General features: G+C 39.5%; 3 protein-coding genes and 1 pseudogene across 3 annotated transcripts; 2 read left to right on the top strand and 2 right to left on the bottom strand.

Annotated features, from left to right (window-relative positions):
* Positions 1 to 3,030: 3,030 nt before the first annotated feature.
* On the top strand, positions 3,031 to 5,851 carry LOC101294521 (exostosin-2-like; the record flags this gene model as incomplete). Its single annotated transcript, XM_004308875.1, has 5 exons — positions 3,031 to 3,284; positions 3,740 to 4,136; positions 4,365 to 4,528; positions 4,646 to 4,716; positions 5,325 to 5,851. Coding segments are annotated over 5 exons (1,047 nt in total), but the record flags the coding sequence as incomplete, so codon positions are not given.
* A 1,970-nt stretch (positions 5,852 to 7,821) lies between these two features.
* Positions 7,822 to 10,822, bottom strand: LOC101295757. Its single transcript, XM_004307572.1, has 3 exons — positions 10,622 to 10,822; positions 8,854 to 10,476; positions 7,822 to 8,332 (listed from the first exon to the last, which is right to left on the bottom strand). Exons 2-3 carry the CDS (start codon positions 10,188 to 10,190, stop codon positions 8,089 to 8,091), a joined length of 1,581 nt encoding a protein of 526 aa, XP_004307620.1. The 5' UTR covers positions 10,191 to 10,476; positions 10,622 to 10,822; the 3' UTR covers positions 7,822 to 8,088.
* Positions 10,823 to 13,772: 2,950 nt separating this feature from the next.
* LOC101294810 lies at positions 13,773 to 15,114 on the top strand (annotated as a pseudogene).
* A 3,176-nt stretch (positions 15,115 to 18,290) lies between these two features.
* Positions 18,291 to 19,900, bottom strand: LOC101296042 (nematode resistance protein-like HSPRO2-like). The gene is made up of 2 exons (XM_004307573.1): positions 19,409 to 19,900; positions 18,291 to 19,360 (listed from the first exon to the last, which is right to left on the bottom strand). The coding sequence occupies exons 1-2, from the start codon at positions 19,898 to 19,900 to the stop codon at positions 18,464 to 18,466; spliced, it is 1,389 nt and encodes a 462-aa protein (XP_004307621.1). The 3' UTR covers positions 18,291 to 18,463.
* Positions 19,901 to 20,513: the final 613 nt, after the last annotated feature.

Genomic DNA, 20,513 nt, shown 5'->3' on the forward strand with positions numbered 1-20,513 from the left:
TAGATTTTTCGTTGTAATTTTCTTTTTCTTTAAAAAAAAAAAATGTTTCAAATAACGATCATTGAATTAAGCAAAACGTAGAATGCAAGCAACAAAGTGATTAGACTATCCAATGTGGAAGACATCATTATGGAAAATGCTCCAACACTCAAACATACAGTATTAAGGAAACTAGTAATATAATTAGCTGAGATTAACTTCCTCGTTGCTAGCGACGAACTACTAATTGACAAGATCAAGCCAAAAAAAATCTCCATAGATTTCACCTCAATCTATTTTGATCGAGTGACTAAAGAGCACAGGTGGTGGAGACTGTTCACGCAAAGGTCGACCAAACAAGAACAGAGACTGTGATTGTTCATGTACGTAGAATATAGCCTGGATTATTCTCATAGATTTCAGATTTCTGTATATACGTACAGAAAAGTCTATGAAATAGTCACCAGCCGACTTGTTTTGAAGATTAGTAGTTTTGTAATTGGTGTTATTTTTTTGGCTCTTTGTATTTTGTGATGTCTGTATCAACATTCATAGGAGAGAAAGAATTAACTGATTAAATTTCCAGACGCAGCAATAATGCGAATAAAGTAACACCGACTGTCACCGCCCTTCTTCCTCTTCTTCTACTTCTTCTGCTCGTTGTGATGCGTTGATGTTTTAAAATTCAAATGATGGGTCAGTGGGTGATACTGTTCTCAGTGGTCTGTGTATGATGGGAAATGCTCGGGCATGCTAGGAGGAAAAGGACACTCGGTGTGTACTATGTACTGCGTAAATCATTTTGCTTCTTCCCCATGTACATGATGAATATCAAGAATAATTCGACGACCGATAATTCGAGCCTTGAAGGCAAGTTTTTTCACCAAACTCGTGCCTATATTTGTTGTTGTTGATGTAAACTTGTGATGTGTTCGGGAATTTAACGCAAGTGATCACCTTATATAGAATTGAAGAATTTGTTAGGTGCTTGCAAAGGGGCAGTTTGCTCCTTTGATGCATTATTTTGCATTGATGCAGTTAAGACTTAAGACATAGCTATACATTAAAGTAAAAAAACACCTAAATCGTGTCAATGAGCATCGTCCGGTGACACTTATATTTGTCGACAAATCAAAGTCAATTAACACATCCGAGACGTGTATGTTGGTGATGATGGAGATGTATTAGTGCTATAAATCAATGAATAACTCTAAATTATTGTACCTGACATAAGATTAATTTGCTCCATTTTAACAATTCGAATGTAAATAAATATGCAGCTTTTATACAACAAATATCGAATCAGCGTATGTGTGACCGTATATAGTGTCATTTCTTAATATTTAGTAAATGATTATTCGCTTTTCATATTTGAGTAAAGTCATGCATGCATGGCTAATATTAGCCTCATAAAGTAAATCCTTGTCATAGACTAAGCTATAGGGAATTAGGGATCAATTAGTTGAAACTAAACAAAATCCTTGTCAGAGACTAAGCTAGAGTTCAATTTTAGTTGAAACTAAACATTATGGATTAGGTAGCAATTAGTCATTGATTATTGAGGATTTCACAGGGCTAGATTGATTATTTGGACAATCTAGCCTCACCAGCTCATCTTTCTCTTCTCTAAAACAATTGCTTGTGCATCAGATTAATTCGTATCTCTATAAGCTATTTAGCTATACGTGTTGAATTATGATAATCATACACTGGGATTCCTTGTGGGCTAGTTCATAGAAGGCCCGATTAATGCTTTGGACCAGGGTCTATTGGGAATTTGGGATTTTCTTTCAGTCTGACAATCACTATGTGGACTTTGGACGATAACTATCCAATGACGACTTTGCCGAAGTTAAAAGTCTGATGATGTTTAGTCCGAAGTAGTTACCTAGCATACGTTACGTGTCCAAATTTAAATTATTTATGATTTTATTGTTAAATTGGTAATCTCATTTATGCTAATATAATTAAAAGTAAAGGCGAGATGCTTCTACACGTGTGTTGGCGGATTTGATATACAATTCGCAAGGAGATTGTATCTTTCTGAGGTTGGCTGTAATCATGTGAAAATTTTTTTACGCACCAATGTGCAAGTGAACCGAACAACTAATATACAATATTTTGATCCGGTCATCAAGTCGCACTATCATGTATATATACCAATACTGTTAACAAAACTGAAAAAAAAAGAAGAAAAAAGTCCTAAGTATTTCCAACTCAGAAGGTGAGAACCCGAGATCGAAGAATAGACACTCTTATTATGAGTGCTTAATTTGATCGGATCAAAAATGAAAATGGAAGGAAAGAATTTAGGGTCGCTAATCTTCTTTCGATCTTTGCATACGACGATTTGATGACTTATACATTAATGATGTAAGTACACATTGGTGCGTAGAATCCGCTCCCGGTTCATGGGAGGTACGAGCAAGTCTTCATCTTTATTTTGTGTAGTCATCCTTATTGGATTAAATAGAATCCTTATTTTTTTCAGAAAAAAAATATACATTTATCATGTACTTTTTAATAACTCTTCGAATAACTTTCATTACGCTATCAAATATCGAAATAGATTTCAGTTCTTTCTACATTATTCGTTCGATAAATGCAAGGCCCTACTAGATTCCGCACAGACTCGTATGGTAACGACGTCGTGAAGAGTATTTCAGGGGAAACAAAAGTCTCATACCTCCTTTCTTCCTGTCCATCCAGATTCCAGAAAGGTCAAAAATATCAACCACCAGGTAAAACAAAATCCACGTTTCCCCCCGTCAAAAATAGCTGCCTTTCACTTTCATTCCTAGGCAGTGACGCAATTAACACCAATCTTTCCTTCCACCATCTAAACTACTCTAACCAAAACCGTCGTCGTTTTTAACCCCGCGCTCTGATTCTTCAGCCTCCTCCGATCTGAGAACCCAAGCCTGGACGGCGAGATCAAAGCTCATTAGCTCCATCTCAATCTCATCTCAGCCGTCCACATCTGTACTTCTCCGCCACAGCCGGCGAGCTCAGAGCTGGATGGAAGGTTCTAGAACGGCTCAATAAGCGTGAAGCAACACGGTTCCGACTCAGCTCGTCAAGACGGAGTTCGCAAAGCCACGTGGCGCGAAGAGGGGGAGCTTGATGAACCGGCGAGGAGTTCAGAGGTTCCGGCAGGCGCTGATCTCGACCGTGGGATCGGTCAAGATTAAGCTCGTGCTCGGATTCTGCATCGGTTTTACTCTCATCGCGCTTGCCGGCCGTGCGTCGGGGTTTATGGGGTGGACGAGTCACAGTGCCTCTCTGGAACGGTACTCCGGTTCGAGGTTAGTCAAGCTAGTCGAGTAGTTGCTTAACTTGATTAGCAGCCATTAAATTCAGAAAATTGTTAATTAGATTCTAATTTTGGTACTTGTTTGTGAATTTTGATTAGTGTTAATTGAATTTCTATATTTAGCAAATGAGCGCTTAATTGTTCATGACTTGAGCTCTGGAACTTTCTCTAAATTCTTACATTGGTCAAATGGTGGGAAATAAAAGTTTGAATCTTCTTTGTTTGGATCTGACACTTTGAAAATGTTCCATATTAGAAAACTGAAGGACTACGTAGGATGGTACATATATAGAAATAAAGCAAAAAATTCAATATATCAGATGTAGACTTCACCGAAAGTGAAGTGTACACTGCCGAGATGTTTATATAAGAATGTCGTATGATGCATAAATCATTACTGATTCCGGTTCTTATGAAATTCATTCTGTGATGTGCAATTTTACACAGCAAAGGATATGCTATTGTAATGAACACATGGAAGAGATACGATCTTTTGAAGCAGTCTATTTCTCACTATTCCAGATGTCCTCGGCTTGATTCGATACATATTGTGTGGAGTGAGCCGAGTCCTCCTTCAGATTCTCTGAAAAAGTTTCTTTACCACATTATAGAGTTGAACACTAGAGATGGGAGACAAGTTAAGTTAAAGTTCGACATCAATAAGGAAGATAGTTTGAACAACAGGTTTAAAGAAATTCCAGACTTGGAAACGGATGCTGTTTTTTCTATTGACGATGATGTCATATTCCCATGCTCTTCTGTTGAATTTGCTTTTGATGTTTGGCAAAGTGCATCAGATACTATGGTTGGCTTTGTGCCTCGTATGCACTGGGTTGATCCCACGGTATGCCTCAGTCTGTTATATATTTCCTTTTGCTGCAATTTTTATTTCTGAGATTTTCTACCCTCAGTAGAGACTGTTATGAACTATTGTGATTCCTGTTAAATGCTCCCTACTTGTAGAGACTAGGCAACCTTTATATAATGACCATTAGCAATCACTTAAGAAAGCCATTTCTTTTCAAATGGAAAACTTGGTCAACTGTCTGACCGATTTATGCTCTCTGTGCAGAATGGTCATATGGATCATTACATATATGGTGGATGGTGGTCGGTTTGGTGGACTGGTACATACAGTATGGTACTGTCTAAGGCAGCCTTCTTCCACAAAAAGTATCTAAAACTCTATACAAATGAAATGCCAGCATCAATCAAAGACTTTATAACCAAGAACAGGTTTCTCATTCACTGCTTAAGTTTTCCTATGGGTCATATATTTTCAGTTGTGCCTGCAAATGTATGTGTGTTTGTTTGTTGTACACAATTACTAAATCTTGGATTGAATTTCACCAGGAACTGTGAAGACATTGCGATGTCTTTTCTTGTAGCAAATGTGACTGGCGCTCCTCCTATATGGGTTAAAGGTAATTCTATATCCTAGTTTGATTCCTTGCATCTCCTTGTTTGCCTTTGTATTATATGCTGTGCATGAATTACAAATTTGGTCATTTACCTCTGTCCATGATTCATTTTTACAATTTGGATTGTTTAAAACTGATGGTGTTTGTCTGGTCATTGTGGAACATTTATAGCTTCTACTTGAGCCGACTGTCTTCTGGGTGTAACCATGTTACTTTTTACGTGTTTGGAAGTCATCTTGGTCTATACTTCATCTTTCAAATTTTAGATTGTGGCAGGAGCAAATGTCCAGTATTAGTTGACACCATAGGCCTGAATGACATTTTCATGTTTTGTTATATTTGAACTGCTACACTATTGAGGGAATATTTATGTTTCCTAGGGTTATCGCTTTTCAGACATGTCCCAGGTCCTCCATGATTAGGTGCTTAGGAAGTGGGTTTTATGTACAACTTTTTTTGTTTTCCTTGAAGGAAAATATGCATTTGTTTGCTGGAATTGGATGACAAGCTGATGCAGCAGAGCAATGTGTTACAATCTTAGTATCTATGATTTGATTCTAATTTTTATTATGTACTAATTATGTCTCGCTGTATGTTCTATTTTCATTCAGGTAAGATATTTGAGATTGGATCAACTGGAATCAGTAGCAGTGGAGGCCATATTGAAAAAAGAACCCACTGTGTTGATAGATTTGCTGCTGAGTTTGGGCGGATGCCATTGGTACCTACTTCTGTGAAAGCTGTTGACAGTCGCAATATCTGGTTTTGGTGATTTCATAATATCTGGTTTTGGTGATTTCATAGCTTTACATTGTGTTTGATCAAATCGCTGGGAGATTTTCCAGTCTTTGAGTTCTGGCATTCCTATAGGCTATAACTCTCTATGCTTGTTGGTTCCTGAGTTGTAATATTGCATCCCACAATGTTAGTGACAGTAGCTAATTTTGCACGTCCATATTAGGTCGATTTCTTGTATCATTACCGTGTAACACGAGGCAGTTAGATAGGATTTTTCCAAGTCTAACTTGCACCAGATTGTAGAACATATCTTGCTCAAGTACCCCTGGAGTAATTTTTGTGTCCAGATATTATAGTTAGAGATTCAAAATAGAATCACTTCCTACATGTCACTTTTTTTGTGTGTCTTAGAGGAACCTAAGTACTGTTCAAGGTCAATACATACACGCCTATAGACAATCGTAAAACATAAAATGTCTTTTATAGCTCAATTCATATTGTTTTTACATTTCACGTTCTGACAGTGAAGTCAACAATTTCATATTTTCATAAGCATAAGCTATAGCGATAATCTCTAATGCAATGCTAGCACAACTATTATGGAACAGCGGAGAAGCCAACACAAGCCAACTCATTACCATATGTATGTCAGCCTCTTGCAAAACCCTCAAAAAACCACCGATCTTTTAACGTCCCAGAAAATACAAACACACCAAGTTTGTTTAATATCTCCCAATATCTTTCATTGACAATTGATATCAACTAAGCATTTGATTACACATTTGTTTAAGTAATGCCTGTAGTCATTTGAAGTCATGAACGAACGAATGCTTGGATAAAAAATAATGCTGTAACTAAGATTTTGTTAATTAGATTCCAACAGAATACTGCTAGACAGGCCCTATAAACTACCAATGCATTTTGGCTCATGTGAAGACTGCAAACCTTGACATGTACATCCGATGATGAACCAAGGGAAATAGTTTGTGTTTTCGATATTGTGGTTGCGGTTTCTTCCAGATTATTGTGATTGTTACTTCATCCAGATATTATGATTGCGGTTTCTGAAGGCATGCAATGCAAATTTTGTGCTTGATCATGATCACACATTTTGATGCCGAGCATTGTGAGCAAGTTACTGGAGCGGGTCCTTCCCTCAGCAATCAAATAAGCAACATGATCAGCCATTTTACTTCTATTTGCATCCCTCTTACTCAAGTACTCAGATTGGACTTGGGAAGAAATGATCAGATTATGTGATCCATTTCCCCATTTCCTATTCTATTACAGAAACACAGTCAGGGAAGTTGTTATGTGCCCTCAAAATGTAAGTGGTTTTCCTTTGGAAGTCTTTGCTTGCACTTTTCAAGAAGCATCAAATGCACTAGCTATTAGTCATCTAGCTAATCATATTTTGTGTAAGCTTGTTTGTTAAAACCCTTATATAAGGTCTTTCTCCTAGAACTCATTTTCCTACCACCCCCCTATGATCAACAACCATATTAATAGCGGAAGGCGGTTATAGATGAAAACTACATATTCTCTACAGCTTTTAGAGCCATATTATTACGTTGCCATGAGATAAACCCAACTAAAACCTACTCTTAAAATTCTTGATTGTGCAGCGATGACCTTAGGGCATCTCCATCAATTGATTTAAATTCTAAACTTATATTCAAATTTTAGGCCACACAAACCTATAATATTCATATAGGTTTTACATCTTCAACCCATGGAAGCAAAACCCAAACATATTTAATCATATATAAAATGAAATCCAATTGTTTAATAATAAAATCTGACCCAGTGGCACGCACACACCTATTCACCCTCATAAATTATAGGTTTGGTCATATTTGATTAGTCAAAATAGGACACATTTTAGGTAAATCCTATTTTAGCTCAACTTGGGTAGTAGGGTTGGAGATGAGATTTTACAAATCCTAAACCTATTATAGGTTTTAGACCAAGGGTTGGAGATGCTCTTACTAGCAAGTTAGATCGACAGTCTAGTGTTTTTGCTATCCAACTCTTGCTCAGCTGCTCATACACGCGACCGATCGAGGAAGGTTAACATGAAGGGACTGCATAGTGTAGCAAGAAGAAGGGACCTTGCCTTGGTTTACTTCTTCAATACAAGTCCAGCAGATCAACTAGAGACCTCTGAACAAGTCTCTGATAAGCACAAACGACTTTTGTAGCATTACTCGCTTACATTCATCAATATTGCAACTTTATGGCTAGAATTGCACGGATGATAATCACATGTTCTTCATTATCCAATGAATTAGGAATCTAGGATAGGTGAAATGACAAAATAAAACCAAATGTTGGTGAAAAAGGGTAGTGGGGTACAAACTCCAGTGGAAAAACTCAATGTCAAGCTCATTTCATATTATGATCAAACTGGAGTACAAAATTGGATAAGATAATTCTGCAATGACTGAGGTTACAAAACTGGGTCATCTAATTTTGCAATCAATCTGATCTCAAATGAGGTCAGTCATTTTTATTTCCTTAGTGGAATTACGCTGGTATTGATAACTAATCTAATTAGTGCAGTGACTCATTAGTAGATTATGTAACAAAAATAAAGCATCGAGGAACATATACAGCCCTGTATCTTTATTTAACCAATTACGACACTTTATCATAGGATTCGAGAGGGTAGCAAGTGTCTGTGCCCCCGGTACGCCAAAGGAAACGGGCATACCTGGAGGCGTAATAGGGGCTCGAGGGCTCAGCTGATATTGCTTGCAGGTATCTCTCTTCCGCACCCCAAATGTCGTTCCTTACATACCATAAGAAGTCTGCATATAGGCTTAGAGCTTCGGCATCAGGTTTCTCAGCTTGAGCTGCTCGCCTAAAGCACTCCTCCGCCCTGCATACACCAACATAGATCATACAAATTACATCAGTCATTACTCGGGCATAAACTAGATAGTAACACCACATCGGTCACAATTTAAAAACCATATGTATGATAGATAATACAAAGTAAAATTTGTTGGGCACTTGAACTTCTTGGACCCATGTAAATCAGAGCAGCAAAATCCGTAAGGATCTCTCACCCAACCCCACCATAGTATACATATCATCAAAGAAGACAACATGCAGCAAATATAAACATCCAATCCTAAATTTCCTTTATTCCAGTGCAATGCAGGCCTTAAAAAATAACAAAATAGAACCAAATTTATGTATGTATCAGTTCCTTCTTGGTCCAACCTAACAAATTAAGGACTTGTATGCATAGACAATAACATATATGGTATGCATCTATTAGTTAAATTTCACCTTAATGGTGTGTTCCTCATAATCGAGTTTAGTTCAGACAAGCAAGCAACGACAGTTATCCATAAAAGCAACTAGTACGTTGAAACAAATAATATGGTAATTCACCTGTCATGATCATGAGCCACGAGGTAGAGAAATTGTGCATAGTTTGACAGTAGAAGTGTATTATTTGGCTCCTGAGCTAAGCTCATCTGGTACAAAATATCTGTTTTAAAGTAGCAGTCATAATCATCTGCTTCCAGATTCACAGATACAGGTGACACAAATTGTTGCACAGTCTCATGATCAAGATCCTCAGCCCTCAATTCTGCCTGCATGTTAGAAGCTTCTTCCAGGACTGATTTCCACAAATTCAGCTCCTCATTATTCAACGACGAAACATCAAATATCTTTTCAGTCGGAAACTTGAACAACTTAGGGCCAGCCCCATCTTTATTCTCATTTTCACTGGGGCTCAATTCGCCTTGCTCACAGGGGTCATCATCCCCATGGAACCAAAGGGGCGGTAGTTCTAGCGGTTCATACACAAACCGACCCAAAGTCCCGGCCACATCAGGCATAGGAGTAGTATCTGGAAGAACAGCATTCTTACCATTCATTGAATAAACCGTGAAATTTGCCAACAATATCATCACATACACAACGAGAGTTGGTGACTTTGAAAAGACCTGCTGAAACAACCATACAAATGAAGAGTTCATTTCTCTCTGCACCTTTGATATGATATCCTTAAAGTCTTCACAGTATAGACAACCCCCTATACTTAATGCATAGCTATGAAGCTCATGGATGATAAACACCATGGACGAGAAGGCCTTGTTCACAGAGCTAAAAGCAGTGTACTGCCCTACTTCTCTGGAACTCTCTCCCCATTGTTGATGCTTCTTCTTCAACAACCTAAGGGACATAGGAAACTCAAGGCTGTTTGCCTTTCGTGCAATGTCTGCTAGAACAAAATCACTTCTCTCTGGCCAGAATGATGGCTCAGGATTAATCCCAAGCAGAGATGGCTCTAAAGCATTAAGCTTGCACCTCGAAAATTGCATTGAAAAACCACTGTCTCTTCTCTTTTCTCTTTGCCTGAGCCTAGACATCGAAACTTTGGACATAACCCAAGATGCATCATCCTCTTCATATTCGTCATTATCGCTACAACTTTCCAACTTCCGAGACAATTCCTCAATCTGATCTGACATTTCATCATAGGAGAAATCCTCAAAACTAGCTCTACAAGTTTGCTTCAAGCTACAACCTTTTAACTTACTCGACCCTGAAAACACCAAACTATGAACTAATCCATGCCTCATACCTCCATTTCCACTAGGCTTAGCTAAAGAAATCGAAAACGATGACTTTGAACTACAAGAAGCACAAGAAACTGAACGAGAAGCTGGAATCTGTAACCTTTGCCAAGTCCCAGAAGCAACAATCCCCGAACCCATGATTGTTCAACACAGAGAACTCGAGAATTACCACAAATAAATACTACCCCAGATTCACAACAAGACTGAAAATTGAAGAAAAGATTGAAAGTGTGCAATAGAGAAAAAGTGGGTTACACTTCCATGAAGCCCGTGCCGAAACAAAAAGCCTTATAATGAGGAAGACGTCTTCGATTTGGAAACAAGATATGGATCCACCACCAAAAAGTCTCTAACTTGGCTCCAGAAGTCGTTTTCTCTTCTTGATAAACAAGTTAGGATCGCTTTTGCTTTTATTCAATCCAACCTGAATTGGATAAAAGGCAATGAAAACACCCTTTTAGTCAACAATTCACAATCTTCATGATTATCTACGGAAATGAGGAACTCTTTTCCACAAACCCACATCCTAAAACTGAAAATCAATAAAGGTGAAATTGGAGAGTACATACATACTTACATAATAGATGATTGCATGGCAAACCCAGATGATCTTCAGCTTGGCTGGAATGGCTTCCCACCACCATTTTTGTTCACAAATTCCTCTAACATGGAGGAGACTTCAGTTGCAGATAGGAGCTTGTTAATCTCTGTGTGAATTGAGAAAGTCTAATGAGGAAAAATAAATAAGAAACTTTTTAGAGCCTTCCTTTCTGCTAAGAAAGTTAAGAGCTTAATGGCCATAGAATGGTCGAAATTCTCGGAGTTCAGTGAATGAGAGCTAATGAGCTTTTTATTGCTCTTGTTAAATTTGAACCAGCTTATTTTGATGATTGCTTTTTAGGCAAATCCAGGGGAGAAATTACAGATCTTTATATTATATATTTGTTTGCAACATCAGTGACTATACAAATGTAGTTGAATTTGAGGATTAGCTTGGACTATGTCCGAGTCACATGCCTACAACTAAACAAGCGTCTTTTTCTCTTGAAACTAGCCGAAGCTCCTATTATGTGAGGTGGTTCTGAGTCACCTTCACACGTGCTCGATTGAAGAGATGACACTTGCCGCGATCTGAAGTTGTGACGTGTCAGCACGCAAATGGCTTATGTGTTCCGTTTTCGAGTTTCTTTAAATTTCTTTCAATATTTTTAACAAGTGGGTAGTGATCCTGCACTCTTCTACGATTCCCTATAGAAATACAACGGGTCAAAAAACTTTCACCAAATATTTTTCATTTTTATTACATGAAATGATTGCATATAAGAAACTTATCAACAAAAAGAAGGATCGGGAGAATATGTACCTGAAACTCCAAACCATGATGAATGTAGGCAGGAATTAGAACATTGTTCATGGTGGATGTAGAAGTTGATGTAACAAAATCCTGTCGAGTACTGGTATGATAAAGAGTGAAGTCATGAGATTAGGGGATAACTTTGTGTATTAGATTCAAATGTGTTTGCAGTTGTTCAAAAGAGCAGTGGCAGGCGACTACATGCTACCAAGGAATGTAGTTTCCGTTTTCGAGCTTTCATTCGTTGTATAAGAAAATGGAATGAGTATGAAGAGATGAGGGTACATTATCATTTTTTGTTTGCATCCAATAACCGTGATTGAGTTAGTTAAGGCATGCAACTATGAAACTATATACTATGGTTGATGTACTTTGGTGTAGATAAATTAAATTAGGTGGTTCGATGATATGCTCTCATAATATGCAGTAATGCAGATCCTCTGCACCTATGGGTTGCAACTTGCAAGAATGGACGTATGAGTAGCCGCTCGGAGTTTCCTGCTTCCCCTAGTGTTGAGGAGAAGTGATTATTTTCATTCAATTCAGGTTACTAGGCGTCTAGTTCCACTAATTTTTGTACAAATTATAGAAGATAGAGGGCAGAGCTCTGAGCTCATATTGAAGCTCGAAGCATTCAGAATCACTTTGTAGTTGCACAAGCACAACTGATGGGATGCTTCTCTGGTTATTAACACAACTCTGTATCAGTTATAACTTGTGCCTTGCAGGTAGTGAAACTCCTGTAACTCGTGAGACATTATCTGAAGAAATGTCCACTTCCCTGTTTCATTGAATTTTCTTTTGTCATCTATTAGAGAGTAGTTTGTCTTGTATTTGTAGTTTTGTACTATCGACTTTCAGCTCTGTTCAACATATTTCGGCTAATCTATGCACGAGTCTAAGTCGATCGAGCATTCAGATGTACCCAGGTGAGGGCTGATCGAGTCAAGTAGCAGAGGTACCAATCAGACGACTTCAGCACACTCTTGTTTCCTTCATTCACTAGGAGACTCCTTTTTGGAGAATGGAGAGGATGGGGAGTTTGCACAACTGGGAAATATCTTTGCAATTTTACGTCTCTAGATTCATTTAGAAGTTTCAAGACAATTTCATCTGCTTGAGGGATGCAAGTCATGCAACTGCTAAGCACTTTTTGTTTCCTCATCGGTTATCATTTTCGTCAAGTTCCTCATCCATTTTCTGGTACCATTACACAGATGAAATTATCAAATATTTTGACAACCTTTCCGGATCCAAGAAAGGGTTGAATTTTGCAGCAGAAAAACAGGGGACTTTTTACTTGCGCTAAAATTCATCATCATTCCACCCAAATCATATGCTATATATGTATTTATATATCTCCATATATACATTTATACATTCACATATACATAGTTGAGATTATCGGATTCTCCTCATATCAATCATGCATACTCTCAGTTATGCATATTGAGATGACCAAAGTGCCAAAACCAAAGCAGGCTAGGAATCTTTCCCCTTTATCACCACAAAGATGCTTCCACATCACTTGAAAAAGTAGAAGAGTCTTCAATAATTCATTTTGGATTTTTGGTCCGTCACACTCCCAAGCAAAATCAACATCATTCTAATCCAGCACAGAAACGTTAATAGCAAAAAAACCAACTACAGTTTGCAGACAGCAGACAATCTCCCACCACTACCTTTAACCCGAAAGGAACATGGTCTTTAGTCTTTGGTAGCATCATCCTCTCGATAGACACAATTGCAAGCAATGTTCTAAAAAAACTCCGCCCAGGGCCGTCTAGGCGCTAAGCGTCAGCTCACCGTTCTGATTTCCCACTAATCATTTAAATCTGGGTGGCAACATGAAAAACGGCCGCCTAGGCAAGTTGAGCGGCGCCTGGGCTAGCTAGGCGGCCCAATTAGTTTTTTTTTTTAAATAAAAAAAAATCAAAACACATCAAAGCCTAATTTGTTTATTTCAAATTGTTTTTTTTTATTTCTAAGAACATAGTAGTTGACCATTTTATTTATTTTTGAAGTATATTTGCTATTTTGGAACATTATAATGCATTATATAAATTTATTTTTATATTTTATTTGCTATTAAAAAGTAAAAAATATGGAAAATACAAAACCGCCTAGGCGTCCAATTAATCCTCTGGGCGTTAGGCACTAACTGTCCGCCCGATTAGCGTTTTTTAGAACATTGCTTGCAAGATAGCAAATGATCAAAAGTGAAAGTTCCGTGAGAAACATGTTTCACACTCAGACCACACATTAAACTGAGATGATTAATGCGATATAAAGTTGGGAAATCTTACCATTTACTCCATATTTCATATCCTTTCCACTTACATTTCGATCGGTCTTGAAGTAAGAACATGGCTGAAGCACTAGTTGGCTCTCTCCTAGAGCGTGCGGCTACTATCACCGTGGACAAGGTCCGAGGAGAGTTAAACTTGGTCACTGAAGTTGAGGAAGAAGTCAAAAGTCTCACCCGTAATCTCAAAGCAATTCAAACTGTCCTCAAGGATGCAGAGTCGAAACAAGCAGGGGAGGCATGCGAGAGACATTAGCTGCAAGAACTAAATGAAGTTTCCGACGAGATGGATAATATGTTGGATGAATGGAGCACTCATGTCCTAAAGCAACGTATGGAGGGGGAAATGTGAAGAAGGTATGTTGCCGCTCTTTTCCATCTTGCTCTAGTTTTGGCCAAGTTAGTAGATTGAGTATTTGTCGTGATTTTGTTGTGAGGATAAAAAAGCTAAATGAAAAATTAGCTTTGATTGACAAGGGAAAACAAAGATTTCAGTTTGAAAACCACACAACAAGAGGGGGTGAAATACCTCGACAAGAAACCACATGTTTTCCCAGTGGTTGGATATTTGGTCGAGAAAAGGAAAAGAACATTATACTAAGCAAGTTGCTAAATGAGGAGAGTAGTCAAGATTATGAGGTCCCTCTCATCATCCCTATTGTAGGAATGGGCGGAATGGGAAAAACAACTCTTTCCCAACTCGCATATAGTGACAAAAAAAGTGAAAACCCATTTTGATAAGAGAATATGGGTTTGTGTGACGGACACTTTTAATGAGGTCAAGATTGCTAGAAATGTTATCGAATGTCTAGACAAGTTTAACACCTCAAAAACTTCAAATAGCTCGCAAGTTTTGATGGAATGTATACATTCTTTGATTAGGAGAGAAAAGTTTCTCCTTGTCTTAGATGATGTCTGGAACCCGAAACATTCTCAGTGGGAAGAATTAATTAAACCTCTTCGTTATGGTGTCATGGGCAGTAGAATAATAGTGACTACTCGAAATGAGGAAGTTGCTACTCTGATCCATTTGAAGCAGTTGAGTGACGAATTTTGTCTGTCATTGTTTTATTACAATGCAGGCGCAGAGAAACGTAGTGAGTCTAGAATGTGTCTAGATGTTGGTGAAAAGATAGTAGAAAAGTGGTCATGGCATGCCTCTTGCTGCTAAGACATTAGGTAGCATGGTGCGTGAGAAGAAAACATTGAAAGAGTGGGAAAATGTTCTAAATAGCAAGTTGTGGGAGATAGAAGATATTGAACAACAAATTTTTCAACCACTATTACTGAGTTATAATGATTTGGCCCATGAAATCAGAATTTGTCTTTTGTACTGTACTATCTTCCCAAAAGATTATGTGTATGACAAGGTCGCAAAATTATTTGAATGGGAAAGAAAGTGAAGAAACAAAAAGTCCTGTTCTAAAGTATTTTGACATATGAGTAAAACACTAAAACGATCTTTCTTCCTTGAAGTTGAGGTGGATGAATCCGGGAAAACAAATTGCAAAATACATGATATTATACATGACTTTTTGTTGTATATGACGAAGAATTATTTTCTGATTGTGAATGATGGGCAACCTTTCTTCCAGAGAGTGAATGAAAAGGTTCGTCATTTGACTCTAACAAATTTCAAACCTTCCAGCATTTTGGATAATTTTCACAGGTGTGAAAATTTGCGCACCCTAGTAGTTTGGAATTATCCTGGTTTCGATCTTTGCATTAGCTAAAGGGAGATTGTGCATTTGAAATACGTTAGGACACTAACCTGGATTAGAACTGGGATTAAGGCAATTCCAATGGAGATAATTGGATGATCCATTTGAGGTATATTGATTTATCGGAGAACCGGTGGCTGGAGGAATTACCCGACAACGTGGGTGACTTACGCAATCTGCAAACCTTGCGTCTAGTTGAGTGCGTTAGGCTCAAGAAAGTAGAATTGGGAGGGCTAATTAACTTGAAGCTTCTCAGTGTCCGTGGCTGTGAGAATCTAAAGCTGAGGGGAATAGATGGACTAATGAGTCTGCAAACCCTAGATAAGTATTATGTCCAAGATGGTGATGAAGGAAACAAGTTGGAACATCTGAGAAACTTGAACCACCTTCAAGACGTCTTACTATTGAAACTGTACGAGGCAGAAAGGCTGATGCGGCGACAGAAGAAGAGGCTGCTGATGCAGAGAGAGAAGAAGAGGCAGCTGCGATCATGGTTAAGAAGGTGCACCTCGTTCGTTTGGTCTTAAATGTTGAGTTCGGTTTGGGATGGAATGATATGATGGCCCGCCCTACAACCACCTCCCCGTTTAGAATCTTTGAGGATTCATCGTTATAAAGGGAAGCCCTTGTGGACTGATTGGTGGTCGTCTTTACACACCTTGAGACTGCTTACACTTACACGGTATGATGTCAGTGATGATTTGCCTTGCTTAGCAAATCTGGCATCCCTTGAATCACTGAGCATTAAGGGCGTTTCTGTGAGAATGGTAGGAGTTGAGTTTTGAGGATTGCATGCTCATGATGAATTAGAAACTAGCTGGGAAGGTAGGAGGCAAACGTCGTTCCCGAAGTTGAAGCAACTCACCTTCGACGACATGCTTCTCTGGAAAGAGTGGGAAGGAGTCAAGGGAGGTTCTGAGAAGATGGCAATAATAATGCCATGCCTTTCCGAGTTGACAATTTCTTGGTGCCATAGGCTAAAAGCACTGCAGGAACTCCTGTGGAAGACGCCACATCCCAACCAACAAGGAATAGGTGAGCAGTACGTGGACCAAGATTTCTCACATCCCAACCATCAATGTCTAGATACAGCGCGCAAGAAGAACTCTGAAGATTGAAAAGGTAAATGTATGTTGCACCTTCAACAATATTTCATTACACTTACAACTATATATATAATAAGAACGATTATAGCAGGTTAAAACCTATATAATTTGAAAATATATAAGCCGTCCATCAACAAATTACTTATGTCACATAAGTTATGTGGAGATTAGATACACAGCTATATACTGTGGCAAATGATTATCTTTAATGTTTGTCTCCAATGCTCTGATAATTATTTTTGTTCTCGACCTAGCTATTAGTTAACTTTTAAGATCGAGGCTTATGTGCAGGAAATGATGATTCATGGTAAAAACATTGGGTTCGGCTGCTGTACACATTTGTATAGCTATGATATCATTACTACTAAGGTCTAAGGAAGAAAAATGACAATAGTCCGGAATAAATTAATTCATTTAATTACAACCATCCTTGCAAACCATTATGAGTAATACAAATATGTGATCATGAGTAATACATCAGGTAGAGGTAGTGTATGTGATCGTGAGCGTAAGGAGCATACCTTTGTCTTTCAGCTTTGTAATTCCTGTTATGAATAGAACTACGTAGAGCATCGATCAAATATTGATTCGCCATAAACAAGCTTTATATTGTTACTCAATGATCATATTGATTCTTTTACAGGGAGGAACCTCAAAACTCCAAGAGGCACCTTACCATGATGTACATGCAGTAATCTGCATTGCAGATTTGTCAGCGTAACTTAGATGGAGCTGTTGATTTCATTCAACCTTGGTAAAGAATTCTTCATAATTCCATCTGCAAGAGGAATGTGTCTTTGCTAAAGTTTCCCTATACATTTTTCATTATCGTTTGGTTCCTCGTATATTTTCTGGGACTGTTACACAAATGAAAACGTACAGTTCTGGAGTAGCAAGCAGAGATGATGAGAGAAGTTAAATCTCTCCGAAAGAAATGTAACACCTCTGTCATGCAATTTCTCTTAGTCGTGGTGAAGATTGCATTAGTGTTGGATACTGTTGTGGATTGTGGACAGATAGAGGCTATCATGTACATTTATCTCTCTACTTTAGGGGTGTGTGGTACTCTTTTTCCCTTCGCCTAGGATTTTGTCCCACTAGGTTTTAACTGGGCAAGGTTTTAACGAGGCCACTCATTAGCCACCATCTAATTGTAAATCCTTCATTCCTTCTAGTTCAAATGAAATCCATTTCAAAAACGAGAAAAACTGGCATTGTCTCCCAGCTCGCGTTCTCTATCTTTCCAGGTTATCTATTTTCAACTTACAAATGACTTTGTTTAACTTGTTTTCACTCCTTGGAAGCCCTGATGGTCAAGATATTTGGTCAAGAAACACCAAGTTACTATAAAGGCCTATAGTAAAAATGACTTGACAGGAATCAAACTTGGTTATAGAGATTTCGCACCTAGATTCTTACCAACCTCTGTGATTGTTTTATTGAAAAAAAATATTTAGGTTATAGTTCCTCTCTCTCCATTGCATAGAAGAACACGTAAAAGCAAAAATAGACAAAATCACAAAATATGGATCTCTGTCTTAATCCTGGCCCAAGTTTAAACCAACAATGCTAGGCCCAAGCATTTTTACCAACAAACCTTAGTCCTCCACTATATCCCTAGTTGAAAAAGCAAGACAGAAACTTCTAGGCTTGTACTCTTGTCAAAGAATTTGTAGTATTGCTTAGTCGCCATCAAAGAATCTACCATGTAATTTTCTTTCCTTTTAGGGTAAAACAACAGTAAAACCTTTAGATCAGAAAAAATCAGATATATTTCATAAGAATTGTAATATTTTACAAGCTTCCATCATACATCGACAAAAGTCTAAAAACCAAAACAGTAAAAAGAATTCCTTTTTCCTTTCCTTTTTTAGCCATATATAATCCTATATGTCCGGGTCAAACCCGATTCCACAACCAGCCCACTACCTCCTCCTCGTCCGTCTCTCCGCCACGTTCTCATGACTCAAACCGTCCCCAAGAAACGTCTTCGCCGCATCCAAGCTCGGAAAATACGTCGGCTCCAGATAAATCTGACTCAGCGCGTCGCCGTACTCGGGTCCCACCACGACCCTGTTCCCCTTCGCCTCCAAGCTCCCCATCAACACCACCAACACCTGCTTATACGAAAAGTAGAACCTCTTCACCGCCGACTCGATACTCTGCATCGCCTGAAGCAAATGGATCTTACCCGACCCGGTTTTCTCCGAGTAGAGCCTCATTGCCGCCTCCTGGATTCTCGGCCCGCCCATCGGGTCCACCTCGACTCCCAGCACCTTCGGAACCTTGTGCTTCAAGTCTTTACAAAGCTGTGTGATTTGAACCAGCCCTTTTGATCGGAAGCAAAACGACTCCGTATCGTCGACGGTTTTGATTTTGAGCTGATTCTTGAGGCGGAGGAAGTCCTCCGGGTCCATCAAGAGGTGGAGGTCCTCGATTTCTGCTAGAAGATTCCAGACGCGCTCGATAAGGTAACAGTCGCTCGCGGCTTTTTCGGCGGCGTTGCTCTCCACACGGCGGTTCACGCGCTTGAGAAGCTCGTGGCAGACGAACACCCACGACTCGAGGATCTGGTGCGTGGTGTACAACGCCTGGTTCTCGTGGTTGTCGATGTAGTTATCGTAGGGGCTTTTCTTTAAGGAATGAAGCTCCGACGGTTTGCAAACGGCGTCGTATTCGAGGTTCGGTTTTCCGGCGAGGTTTGGTTCTCCGAGGCCGAGAGTGTAGGGACAGCTCCGCATCTCGCACTCGATCGAGTAGAGAATCTTCTGCGCCACCGACTCCGACTTTTGCCACGCGGCGAGCCGCGGCAGCAGGCTGGACTCGCTGGTGCGGCTCACCACCGTGCTCTCGCCGGAGCCTCTCCACACTTCGGCAAAGCTCCCGTCGCGAGCCAACGCGCCGCCGGACGTCGTCAAATCCACGATCGGCGCCGCGCCGCGTGACTCGCTGTCCTCCTCGTCGTCCTCGATCAACAAAGCGATGAGCTGAACCTCACTAGTGATCAACGACTCAAGGCGGCGGCGCCACTCTCTCCGGTTAGCGTACGGCCGCGGGTCGGAGACGACGGTGGAGACGAAGCGGAAGGAGATCTCCAAGCCTTGGAGAGCGGGCTTGAGAACAGGCTCGGATTTCCAGGCGGGAAACTCGGTGGTGGACCATAGGCGGCGGAGCTCAGGGAGGCGGAGGTAGTGCTCGTAGGTGGAGCAGGCTTGGTCGGAGGCGGCGGCGATGTCGGACTGGAGAGGGGCGGCGCGGAAGGAGGTGGGGATGGAGAGGTGGTGGAGCTTGTTGGAGAGCCTGGGTGATTTGCTGGGTATATCTGAGGAGACCATCTTTGCTTTCCAATCCAAATCAACCATAATTATCAGAGAAAGAAAAACTGTTTTGAAATCTGAAGGGATTGATTTTAGTGTGATTAGGTTAAATTGAGAAGGAATGGATGAGGGCGGGGTATTTATAGGGCAACGCAAAATCCTAACTCCTAAAGGCGTGTGGAATGGGCAGCGTTATTTTGGATAGTCGCGGTTTCCGTTTAAAAAAAGGAAAACAATTAAAAATATTAGTATTTTAGATAGGGGGGGAATGAAGCTTATCCATATGACCAAACGACTGACTGACCTATACGGTGTAAACGTTAGCTTTGTTTGAATGTTTTGGGAGGAATATACGACGAACCGTTTTTTTAAAGGGAAAAGATGGACGAGGACCTTGGTCATTGTTTGGGTTTGGTTCGATGAAACCACCTACCATACACCGTCTTGCCTTGCTTTGGACTGGTTTAGTTGTCGTCAACTATAATCTTTGAGCTACCAAAATCCTCTTCGTAATCTTATCCATAATTTTGAATCCAAATTTTAGGTTGGCTGTGAAGTAGACATATTTTAGTTCATTTAAAAATTAAAATAGTGTGATACATGGTATATAAGGTGAAATCGATAGAACATTTCCTAATACTGGTTGGAGTGCGGTGCA

The sequence above is a fragment of the Fragaria vesca genome, linkage group LG7, assembly GCF_000184155.1.
Source record: "Fragaria vesca subsp. vesca linkage group LG7, FraVesHawaii_1.0, whole genome shotgun sequence".
Classification (NCBI taxonomy): Eukaryota; Viridiplantae; Streptophyta; class Magnoliopsida; order Rosales; family Rosaceae; genus Fragaria; species Fragaria vesca.